The sequence below is a fragment of the Zalophus californianus genome, chromosome 7 (genome assembly GCF_009762305.2).
Source record: "Zalophus californianus isolate mZalCal1 chromosome 7, mZalCal1.pri.v2, whole genome shotgun sequence".
Taxonomy (NCBI): Eukaryota; Metazoa; Chordata; class Mammalia; order Carnivora; family Otariidae; genus Zalophus; species Zalophus californianus.
This window is the reverse complement of record NC_045601.1, coordinates 140036052-140047684: the sequence shown is the minus strand read 5'-3', so window position 1 is coordinate 140047684 and position 11633 is coordinate 140036052. Positions and strand designations below refer to the sequence as shown.

Here is an 11633-nt window from a genome sequence, read left to right as displayed (position 1 = left end):
TAGTAATGAGAACCAGCCTGGTTCTGGAAGAAAAAGACCAAAGAGAGCTGGTTTTTGGTAGTGCCACAGTCCCTACTCATTGGCACCATGGGGTGGGGGGCAAGGCTATTGCTGTGATCGTTGTTTTTTAAATCACTTATGTTATCAGAGACTTGTGATAGAAACATCATGTCAGGATGATTTCCAGATATTCCTGTTTATGCATGACAATCTATCTACCCTCTCTGGGGGTGGGGGAAAGGACTGTTTTCAAGGTTTGGTTAAATTTTTATTTTTTGAGTTGTTTTAATTTTTAATCTTAGTTCACTTAGACCTATCAATGATTTTTTTTTTTTTTTTTCTGTTGCCAACACCCACTTTACACCTAACCAGCTCCAGGATGGGAAACCCATCAGAAGCCTATGTTTCTGGCACTAACATCTAGCAATTCCCTTTCTGAGAGCTACTCAAGAAAAACTTCCCCATGTTTGCACAAATAGTTGTAACAATAAAAATTGGAGATCCTCCTAACCAATGTTTTTTAATCTACTTGACCACAAGGTATATGTTCACAGCACACCTGTGAACATTTTGAGAGATTATTTGGGAATAGTCTTTGGGTGACCCTATTTGGGATATGCAAAGGACTTTTCATCTCTGGCAAAACCTTCCCCACCCCCACGCCCCAGTTTTTTTCCCCCCCTCCAACTTTTGGATTCATTGGGTGCTCACCCCAGACCTAAATTAAAACTGTTAGCAAGTCCTCAAATGTATTTAGCATCTCTCCTTTCAAAGATAGGCTTCTGGACCGACTCGGGCCAGGGGGGAGGAACAAAGTGCAATGTGTTTTTAGACCAACATCCCACAACTTCCCAGGAACTTCAGATAAATTATTCAGTGTCTCAGGGGCTTGGCAAACAAGAGAGATAAAAGGGCCACATCGGGAGTGTGGGAAAGGAGAGGGAGAAAGCAGAGGCCAGGATGGAGGTCAGGAGTTCCAGAAGAGGTATTTTCACAGGTTTTAGGTGTTGGAGCTGGGGAAGTTAGGACAAGCACTGGTAAGAAAGTGGCAATTAACCACATATGCAACTGGAGCTAATTGATTGTTAAACAAGGCTTGGCTGCTTAGCTCTTAGAAAAGCAGTTACATGCACCATACGCTTCAGCCAATCATCAGGCTACACTGTTGGGCATTCACTATCTGGAGCATGGATGGAGCATAATAGTGTTTTCATTTGCCTCCTGTCTTTCAACTGCAGATTGTGCCAGGAAACAGCACATTCGTTATGTGTTTAAAAACTAGTCCACAGAATTATTTCTGGGGGAAGATATCTAAGGAACCAAGCAGGCTCAACGACGATATTTCATTTGGTTCTTCTGTTATGGCTTACCCTTGGGGAAAAAAAAAAAAAAAACAACGACCCACCTCAAAGGGAATATCATTTGCAGGACTTACGTGTGCGCAAAGCAATTTTGTGTACTGGTGCACAAATGAGCTGGTGTTGTCCTTAGCCAAAAATCTACAGGGTAGAGGAAGGCCCTAGGTGAATCTCCCTTTCGTGACCAGACTTCGGCCTGGCGTGTTTGGCAGTCCTCCATAAACCAACTGCCCTGGATGGAAAGTGTCCGAAGAAAATAAAATAGGCGAACTTTATTATCACCTGCACCCTCTGACACAGACGCAGGGAGGTGCATTGTTAACAGAGGCACAATGGGAAACGCAGCAGCCTGGTCCAATGGGCCCCAGGGAAATACCGCTTGGTGATGTGAGGCTTTTTTTTTTCCTTCTTCTTCTTTTTCACATTGAGAAGGAAAACAACACATGCAGGAAACCATAAAACCCTTCAAGTTAACTGTAGCCAACGGTCAATCTCATTAGGATATAATAGGTAGCTTGTAGCCCTCTCTATAAAGGCTGAATGCGTTCCTCTGAATAATTTCCAATTTTCTCACTTGCTGGAATCTGCCTTTGAGGCAACCAAACAGAAGTTTCGCTCTCTGTATTTCTACCGTTCTCTTCTCCTCTGCCTCAGTTACTTCTTCCAAACATGTCTCTGAGTTCATCTTTTATCTGAGCACATTTGTTGAATTGGAATATATACAAATATTCAACCTAGCTCATCACTTAATCTTGCTCTTGCAAAGAGGCTGGTAGGAGGGCATCCTTGGGAAGTGGATTGCAAGTTGGGGGGCTGACAGAATCCCGGCCCACAGGCCTAAGGCCTTGGCTAAAGTCTGTTTCTTGGTTACTGAAGACATCTAGTATGGAAATCAGAACTTGGCTCAAGAAGTTTCTCTGCCCTTTGTCTCACTTCTGACCTCCTGACCTCAGACCAGTCACTGAGCCACTCTGAACTCAATTTCTCCATGTAACGAAAGGGAGTAATAATGCCTTGCCGCATACTTACTGGGAGAAGATGCTAAAATACCATGGGGGGGCAGGGATTCTCAAACTTAGGGAACATTGGAAATATATGGGGGGGTTCAATTAGGGCCCCACCTGAGTCTGATAATCTTTATAATCTCTGCCCTTAACAAGAATGTCCAGATAATTCTGATGTCGGGGTTCATGGACCAGACTGGAAGACACGGATTCTGGGGCATTTATTTTTAAGAACTTAGGATCTTAGGCAGGCTAAAACCATCTCGTGAAGAGCCTTAAGGGGCAGCATGTGAATTTTGCATTCTCTCCTGGACAGAGGGGAATCTGGTAGATTTTTAGCAGAGTCTGAAATACCATGCACCCCCCCCTCCACTTTAGTTTTTGAAAGACAGCCAGAGTAAAGATCTAGAAACATATATGGAGAGAATTTTCCAGGACAAGACGGGCAAGGATAGATATTAGCAAATATGGGTTAAAAAAGTAGTGTAGAGGCCTCAAATAAGGGGGAAAAAAGGGGGCATAAAACAAAACCACAAGAAAAATAAAGCATACCAACCTTCCACCCTGAGAAATCCAAATGGGTAAGATGGGTTTGTATTTCTAGCATAATTCTTAAGTTTTCCTGGACACAGGGATCTTTCCAATGCCTCCATGGGATCCTTAAACTGTTCTCTAAATTTATGATTAAACATTCTGACCCTTAGCATTCCCCAAACCGCCGTTTCTAATTCACGAATACCCTGTAAATACAGGAAATACTTAGTAGCTTATGTTGCCGTGTCCACTTCCCAACCCTTTGCTTTCACTTTCTTCAGAATCCCTGAGCGTCCCCAGCACCCCCACCCCGGTCCCCAGAGCAGTGGGGGCACAAATGCAAGAAGCCATTTTAGGCACTCAGCCTACCGTATCAGCTTACATGCTCTGTATTTTTTCTTGGCACTTACAGGTACTCAACTAGGAAGTGACACAATTTGCATCAGCAAGTCTATTACTGATTCACATTTCTGATGGAGCCAAAGGGCCAGAAGCAGTGCATTTAAGGAAAAATGGTTTGATGGTCTTAAAAGGAAATCTGAAATTTATTCTTTTCTGCTGACCCAAATGTTCTGAAAGAAAAAGCCATACTAAACTGTTTGATTTCTCAGGTTTATTATGCCTTGTACCCCGCCCCCCCAACACATTAGGATACCTTCTGAATGAGAAAACTGCTTCAGAGGAAAGTACAAAAATGTTTCTCACAGTTACTCTATCACCTGCTAGGAAGACACACACATTTAAGCCTTTATTTTTAAAGGAACATTATCAAAATTCTTCAAGAAAATATTCAAAGCATCTATCTGCCTTACATGGAAAATAAAGGGCAAATACACAGTTCCAGAAGGAGAACCCTACAAAATAAAATGTAAAAAATGCATCACAAAGGCTTCACTTATGTCAAGGTTTTGATACTTTGGATGTGAAAAAACGAAACAATCACATTACTGTAACGACAAGGAACAGAAATTAAATGTAAGCACTTTATAAAAAGAATCTCCCCCATTCCTTCTGCAAAGGTTTTTGAAAGAGACTCAAGATGCCATGTTATCTTAAGGTCTTCTTAAAAAATGAGATCTTACCATTGCAGAACACAAATGCAATTAAAACTATATTAGCAAAATACAAGAAAAAATTGGAAACTAGTAGCTATAATAATTTTAAAAAGGTGAACTTATATTGAAACACAAAGTTGTACTACTTTGGAGGCAGAGATTACTGCTCTTCGCTGAACAAAAAAATGTGCTTGTTTTGTACTAGTCTCCAAAAATCTCTTCTTCTAGGATGCAGGATACTGCCTTACCTACAAGCAATCCTGATGGTTAAAGGATTATTTCCAAACACTTCTGCTCATTAACCCCTTCTCTCCAGTGCTAAAAAACCAGAAGGTATACAGAGCACGCATCTTTAATTAACAAACGTTTGGAAGTGAAGATGGGTTTTGTTAGTTAATGGCAATAGTTAACCCTCAAAGTAAACAGGAAATAGTGCTACTTAGCAATTTGCAGGTTCCAAACCGAGTACTAATGGGCCTTTTTCCTCCTTGCCTACAGGTCTCAGTAATACTGCTGTACCAGATGCATATAAAACGTATAAATCTCCCCTAGCTGAATGCGTGCTATTCACAGATCCAGGAGGAGGGTTGGATTTCCTCTCAGCCCTCAGGGAGCCCACTTCTCCAGGTCATCCCTATTGTTGCATTTCTCTCATATTAAGAACCCACAAAAATGGGCATGGCACAAAATGGAGATTTTTAGCACCTTGTGAGTCTTTCTGCTTCAGAGGGAAAAATTTATACAACTTTTCCATTTCGAAATTAGTGATGGCTTCCTCCTCCGTAAATATAGCAATAATTTAACGGGCGTATTTGTTCTTGATCCGTGTACAACGATTCTAGCCACCGCTGAATGGTAACTACTGGCAAGTGGAGGAGAAAGCAGCTTTAGGCACAGGTTAAAATACAGATCAGCCAGCCACTTTTCATCTGTAAAGAAGCCTCTCCGCATTGCCCTTCACCCCCCCCCCTTTTTTGAATTTCAAGACAAAGGGCATTTATTTAAATGTAGTAAACTCGGAAAATTCCTAGAAAGCGTGTAGAGTTGACACATAATTCAAGCTGACGCTGTCATTTCAGGGTCTGGGCTGGCCAAATCTGGCCAAGAGGAACTTGGTACTCCTCAGGAAGAAAGCATTGAACAGGCTACCCTCGGAGAAGTTACTCAGAGCTAAGGCAGATGGGGTAGCTTCTACCCTGGTGGGCCCTCCTAATCTTAGGCTCTGGGCATATAATAATGACAAAAGTCGAGATTTAGGGTTCAGTTCCAGCTGATTTTATTTCCTTCTCAAAAAAAGTTATTTACAGAAGGTATATATCAACAATCTGACAGGCAGTGAACTTGACATGATTAGCTGGCATGATTTTTTCTTTTTTCTTTTTTTTTCCCCCAAAACATTGTTTTTGTGGCCTTGAATTTTAAGACAAATATTCTACACGGCATATTGCACAGGATGGATGGCAAAAAAAAGTTTAAAAACAAAAACCCTTAACGGAACTGCCTTAAAAAGGCAGACGTCCCAGTGCCTGTCATGTTATATTAAACATACATACACACAATCTTTTTGCTTATTATAATACAGACTTAAATGTACAAAGATGTTTTCCACTTTTTTCAATCTTTAAACACAACAGCTATAAACCTGAACACATATGCTATCGTCATGCCATAAGACTAAAACAATTATATTTAGCGACAAGTAGAAAGGATTAAATAGTCAAATACAAGAATGAAAAACGCAGTACATAGTGTCGCGAACTCAAATCGGCATTTAGATAGATCCAGTGGTTTAAACGGCACGTTTTTGCTTATAAAAAAAGTGCAAAAAAGATGTGGTTTACAAGTTAAAGCTACAGGATCCCTTTTTGCTGTAAATGCACCAGTTTTAAAGCCTCTGGACAGAACGGCATTTTATTTAAAAAATTTGTCTTTTCTTAAAAGCCTAACAGTGTTTGGCTAATTCTCCTCCCCTTTTTGTAAGACTGGGGTCGAAGGGTGGACACTGGTGGCAGGTTAAGGGATACTGTCACTTTAAGAAGCCTGCAGATTGAAGTGTAAACATGGAGAAATTAGGGGCTGATTCTTTAAACTGTGTGAGATATTAACCAGCCGCCCTATTATAAAATCAGGAAATCCAAACAGCGATTTACACCGATTAACACCCCCTTTATATATTTTTTACAAAAATACACTGAGAAAATAATCAAACGTTTTCATCTCTCTTGTCTTTTTTTGTTTTTTAAAAGTGTCAAAAGTCTACATTTAAATATAAAAAATTAAAAGTTAAAACTCTAGCCCTTCAGTGAAGGAGACGTAAAATGGCGTGGGTAACAACAAACTACTAAAAAAAAGAAAAAGAAGAAAGAAGAAAAAAAGAACAAAAGAAAAAAAAGGAAGGAAGAAATAAAGGAAGTAGAAAAGAAAGAAAAAAAGTAAACCAAAGGTTAAAATAAAAAAGGGACAAAATAAGAAAAAAAAATGTTTGGCCAGTATAAATACGTCCACATATAAAATGGCATCTGATTACATTTACAAGGAAAAAAAATACGAGGATGAAGCATCGGTGAGGGAAAAAAACACGTCTTCTCATTTACACCTATAAGGAATAAACACATACACACTGAGAAAAAATTTGGTCCTGAATTGTGTTTTTTTTTTTTTCTTAAAGTCCAGCACAGATTTGAGTTGCGTTTGAATCCTTTAAAGAGTTAAGAATGAAAAAAAGCTGGTGATAATTTTGTTGTAGGAATCAAACATAGCGCCATCTATCTGCTTTTTATATTATCCTACACTATTTTAAAAACTGCTCAACAGTCTTATACAGAAATCTTTAAAAGATAGACAGGATAACATGCTATATTAACCCCACCAGTGAAATAATCCAACACCATCACGATTCCGATTTTAAGAGAAGAAAAAAACCTCTTTTTTTCCCCCCCGCCCGAAACCACTCGCCCCTGCACGGCCCCCGGTACCACATCAAACAGTCCGCTCTCCTGCACGCCCGCGGGCCGCGGAGTCTCACCTCACTGATTTCGGGGGTGCGGGGTGCGGGGGCCGCCAGGACGCGCCACCTGCCCCCGAACGTGCAAATCCGTCCCAGTTCCTCCGCGGCCCCCCCCCGCGCCCCGCCCCGCGCCCCTCGCCGGGCTCTCCGCTTCTCCTCTGGCTGCGGGGGGGGGGGGAGGGGAAAAAAGAAAAAAAAAAAAGGAAGGAAGAAAGAGGAAAAAGAAAGAAAGGGAAAAAGGAGGAAAAACCCAACAAAACGGGAATCCGCCAGCGTGGAGTCTCTGTCCTGGCACTCGAGCCTGCGCGACCCCCCAAAATATCTGCCGTCGGTCCAATTCCACGCCCGGAGCCTTCTGTCTTCTTCAGGGGGAGGGGATGGCGGGGGTGCTGAGAACTAAATCCCCAGGGGCGCGTTGGGTTTCTTTCTTTTCTTTTCTTTTTCCCTCCTCTCTTGACCAAGAAATGAGATAAAATAAAACAAAAACAGCAAGGGGGCGATGAAAAAAGGGACGAGATTCCTTCAGTCTCTAGAAAAACTACCAAGTCGGCTTCTTGCTGGGGGTGCAGCAGACAAGTCCGGAAGCTCGCTGGAAGTGGGGGGGGGTCTCTTCGGGCAAAGGGGAGGAAACTCCAAGTAGCTTTTTTTGCCATCAACAACAACATCAAGAACAACAATAAAAGGTCGCCCCCTCCTCCGCGTCCCTGCGGTCGGGGAGGTGGGGGATGGGAGCGCGGGTCCCCAAAACGCCCCCCGCGCTCCTCTCCGGCGACCGCGACGCGGCCGAACGCGGCCCCGCTCATTTTTTTTTTCTATTCCTTTTTTTTTTTCTTTTTTCCCTTTTCTCTTCCAACTCTTTCTCTGTCCACTTCTCTCTCTCTTCTTCCTTTCCCCCCCCCCTTGCCCCCCGGCCCTCTCCTCCCAGCCCGCGCGCGCGCCCGTCAGTAGGTGAAGACCAGGTTGGAGATGCTGGACTCGAGCCAGTCTCCCGAGATCATCTCGCTCACCTCGGGCGTGCAGTAGTCCGGGAACTCGAAGTGCGAGCCGGAGCCGGGCTCGAAGTTAAAATCCAGGTCCCGGTCCAGCGCCGACGACGAGCTGAAACTGCCCAGGGACATGCTCTCAAAGTTTGAGCTGGGGTTCAGGTCGAGCAGGTCGTCTTCGAACTCGTCGTCGGAGGACGAGGAGCCCGACGACGAGGACGAGGACGAGTGGGACGAGGCCGACGAGGACGCGTGCGAGGGCGCGCTGGACGGCGCGGGCGAGGCGGCGCGCAGGCTGGCGTAGCTGCGGTGGTCCGCTGGCGAGCGGCCGGCGGCCGGCGACGAGGCGGCGCTGCTGCGGCCGCTCAGGCTCGGCCCGTCGGGCGAACAGCCCGCGCCCCCCTCCTCGTACAGGCCCAGGGGGTCGCTGGGGTCGGCGCCCGCGCCCACGCCGCCCACGGGCGAAGAGGAGGCGCCCAGGCCGCCGAACAGGTAAACGCGCTTCACCTTCTTGTCGGCCAGGTGCTTGCCCGGGGCCGCGAGGCCGGCCGAGGCGGAGGCGGCCGTGGAGGCCGAGGCCGCCGCGCTGGGAGTCCGCGCCTTGTACAGCGAGTGGTGGTCGGCGGCGGCGGCGCCCAGGGGCAGCAGGGCCGCGGCCCCCGCCTGCTCGGCCGCGAAGGAGGAGGAGGCGCCCGCGGCCGCCGCCTTCCCGCCGCCGCCCGCCAGGATGAGCTTGGCGTGCGGTTTGCTGACCCCGCCGCCCGCGCCGCCCGCCACTTTGGAGCCGCAGCTCTTTTTCTGCGCGGGTTTGGAGTTGGCGCCGCCGCCACTCGCGCCGCCGCCTCCTCCCCCCGCGTTGCCGCTCCCGCCACCGCCGCCGCCCCCATGGCTGCCCCCGCCACCGACCTTGTCTCCCTTCTCCCCCGGCTTGGAGGAGGCGGCGGCCGAGGAGCCGGAGTTGGCGTTGCCGGACTTCACCTTCTTCCTGGGCCGGTACTTGTAGTCGGGGTAGTCAGCCATGTGCTTGAGGCGCAGCCGCTCCGCCTCCCGAATGAAAGGGATCTTGTCGCTGTCTTTGAGCAGTTTCCAGCGTTTGCCCAGCCGCTTGGAGATCTCGGCGTTGTGCATGTCGGGCGACTGCTCCATGATCTTGCGCCGCTCGATCTGCGACCACACCATGAAGGCGTTCATGGGCCGCTTGATGTGCCCGCTCGGCGTCTTGCACCAGCTCGGGTCGTCGGCCTTGCCGCCCGTGGAGGCGGTGGAGCCGGGCGTGGGGGAGGAGGCGATGCCCAGCTCGAGGCCGGCGCCCGAGTCCGAGCTCTCGCCGGCCAGCAGCGCTTCCGTGTTCTCGGCGTTGTTGGTTTGCTGCACCATGGCCCCGGCTCGGCGGGCGCCCACGCGCGCTCACACCCTCGCGGCGGCCGCGGCGCGATCGCCGGGCCCTCCCGGCTCCCCGGGCCAAGCACACGCCGAGCGGGAGGACGCGCGCGGCGGCCGTGCGGGCCCCTCCACTCCTGGCCGGGGCGGTGGTGGGCGCAGAGAGAAAAGTCTCCAAAAGATGCGGGGAAGGAGTATTCTGCCTCTTGCAGAGGAGTTATAGTTCCCAGGCTGGAGAGTCTCTCCCTCCCTCTGCTTCTCGCTCTCGCTCTTTCTCGCTCTCTCTCTCACCGCGCCGCAGTTTGCTCTGTCTCTCGGCTCTGAGTCTGGAGACCGTGTTATAAAGTGGAGAGGAGTTTCTTGAATGCTGGTTGCTGAAGCTTCCAATGCAAGTTTCTCGCCGCCTCCCAGGCAAGTCTTTTTTTTTTTTTTTTTTTTTTTTCCTTCCCCTGAAGCAGTTGGTTCCAGTTCACGAGCGCTCTCAGGAGCTCAGGAAAGCAACATAGTCTCTATCACTTAGTCCCTTTCCTACAATGCAAAGCAAAAAAGACTCTGGCTCCAGGACTCTCTGTGGGCGGAATCGGCACTAAGGAGTTTGTGCAATTATTTTGTTGCAAGGTAGGAAGCCAAAAAGCCTTCGTGCAACAGACTGGCATGAATAAATGTATGTTTCCCCCTCCCTTCTGCAAGAAGGGAGCTGGTAATGGCAGAGTTCCTCTAATGCAGACTCTTAAAGAGCGTGCAAGAACTAGAGACCCGGGAGCGAAACAGGCCTCTTCCCCTCACACAGTTTCTCTTGCTGCAGCTTAGAGCAGACCCCAATTCCGCCTCGCGCCTCTTTATCCTTTCACAGTCTTGGCCGCGGCCAATCAGCTGCTGTAACCAACGCTTCCTCGTGCCAAGCCCCTCCCCCGGGCTTCCCATTGGCTTGGAACCCGATGCAATAATAATCTCCGCGTGCAATGAGAAGCTCCAAATCTGACCTCATTCCAATTTACAGAGCAAACTTTTTAAAAGGGCTAGAAGTACAGCTGAGATTTCTGCTGCCTTTTTTTTCCTTTTGCTGTGTGTGTGCGTGTGTGTGTGTGTGTGTGTGTGTGTGTGGTGTGTAAAGAGGATGTTAATGCATGAAATTATTAAGGGGAGAGACGGAAATGTATTCTAACCATTATGTTAGATAACAAGGGGCTTGGAAGTGGGGGGGGCGGTAAGGGTGAAATACTGTAAATGGAAGCTTTCTGCTTAAAAGCCAAGTGATTATTTTTATTAGTTCTTTTCAGTACTGGAATAAAGAATCAGCCTCTAGTGCAAAATCTGTTCCTCGGATCCTTCATAAAGCCAAGGATGTAAAAAGGGGGAAGGAAAGCCGCAACAATAAATCAATGGATATTGAAAACCATTAAGAAAGTGGTACCTAGACACCTGTCATCACAATTATTTTAACAGCTCTAGGTACAGCACAGATGTTGATGTATTATGTAAATCCCTTCAGAGTAATTTTTGTGCTGTTTGTGGAAGGCAGAGAAGAGGAATTTTTGCAATAATTGCTTGCTCTCTTAACCAAACAGGGGTTAACTATGGTTATTTAATGATTTAAACTCCCCTATAAATCCTGGATAGACCAAACAGAGGAGCTTTCCATTGGAACACATTACACAGTGTTCCATACTTAAGGGGAGAATTTCCGTAGAGTTTCGTGCAGGATGGTAATGTCGGGTAAAAGATTGGGATCGTTTTTACTTTCTAAATATTTGTTTCCCCCATTTTCAACACTAAAGATTACTTCACTCTCTTTCTCCCTGCACCCAAACCCTTCTGACTTCTTTCCTTCATGTATTTTCTCCTATATATTCCTCCTATGTTACTTGAATCAAATTGAGCTAAAAGGTCAAGGCAAAGGGAAAGAAGGATGTGGTGTGACTGGTAGCAGAAGACACTGGAGCCTCTGGATTTATATTAGACCTAGATGCTAGTCTTTCTTACTGGTTTTGTACTCTGCAGAGATGGTTAAGTCTTTCTCCTCATCTGTGATATGGGAACACCAAGAGCTACTTTATATAAGGGTTGTTATGAGGGTTCGATGAGATTGATGCATTTTAAGCCCTCAGTGAATGCTGTTATCTTTCTCTTGGTAATTCAAATGCCAGAGACACTCCTTCTAGTAGAAGAGGCATGTTGTTGTTCAGGAGACCCAAGTTGAGGATGGTCACCGATTTTTTTTTTTTTTTTTTTTAAGTAGGCTCCATGCCCAACGTGGGGCTTGAACTCAGGATGTTGAGATCAAGAGTAGCATGCTCTACCCACCAAGCAAT

At 46.7% G+C, this 11633-nt stretch overlaps 1 protein-coding gene across 1 annotated transcript; it reads right to left on the bottom strand.

Moving 5' to 3' along the window:
- Positions 1 to 5203: 5203 nt before the first annotated feature.
- On the bottom strand, positions 5204 to 9459 carry SOX4 (SRY-box transcription factor 4). The gene has a single exon (XM_027602957.2). The coding sequence runs from the start codon at positions 9316 to 9318 to the stop codon at positions 7900 to 7902; it is 1419 nt and encodes a 472-aa protein (XP_027458758.1). The 5' UTR covers positions 9319 to 9459; the 3' UTR covers positions 5204 to 7899.
- Between the last annotated feature and the right edge of the window lie 2174 nt (positions 9460 to 11633).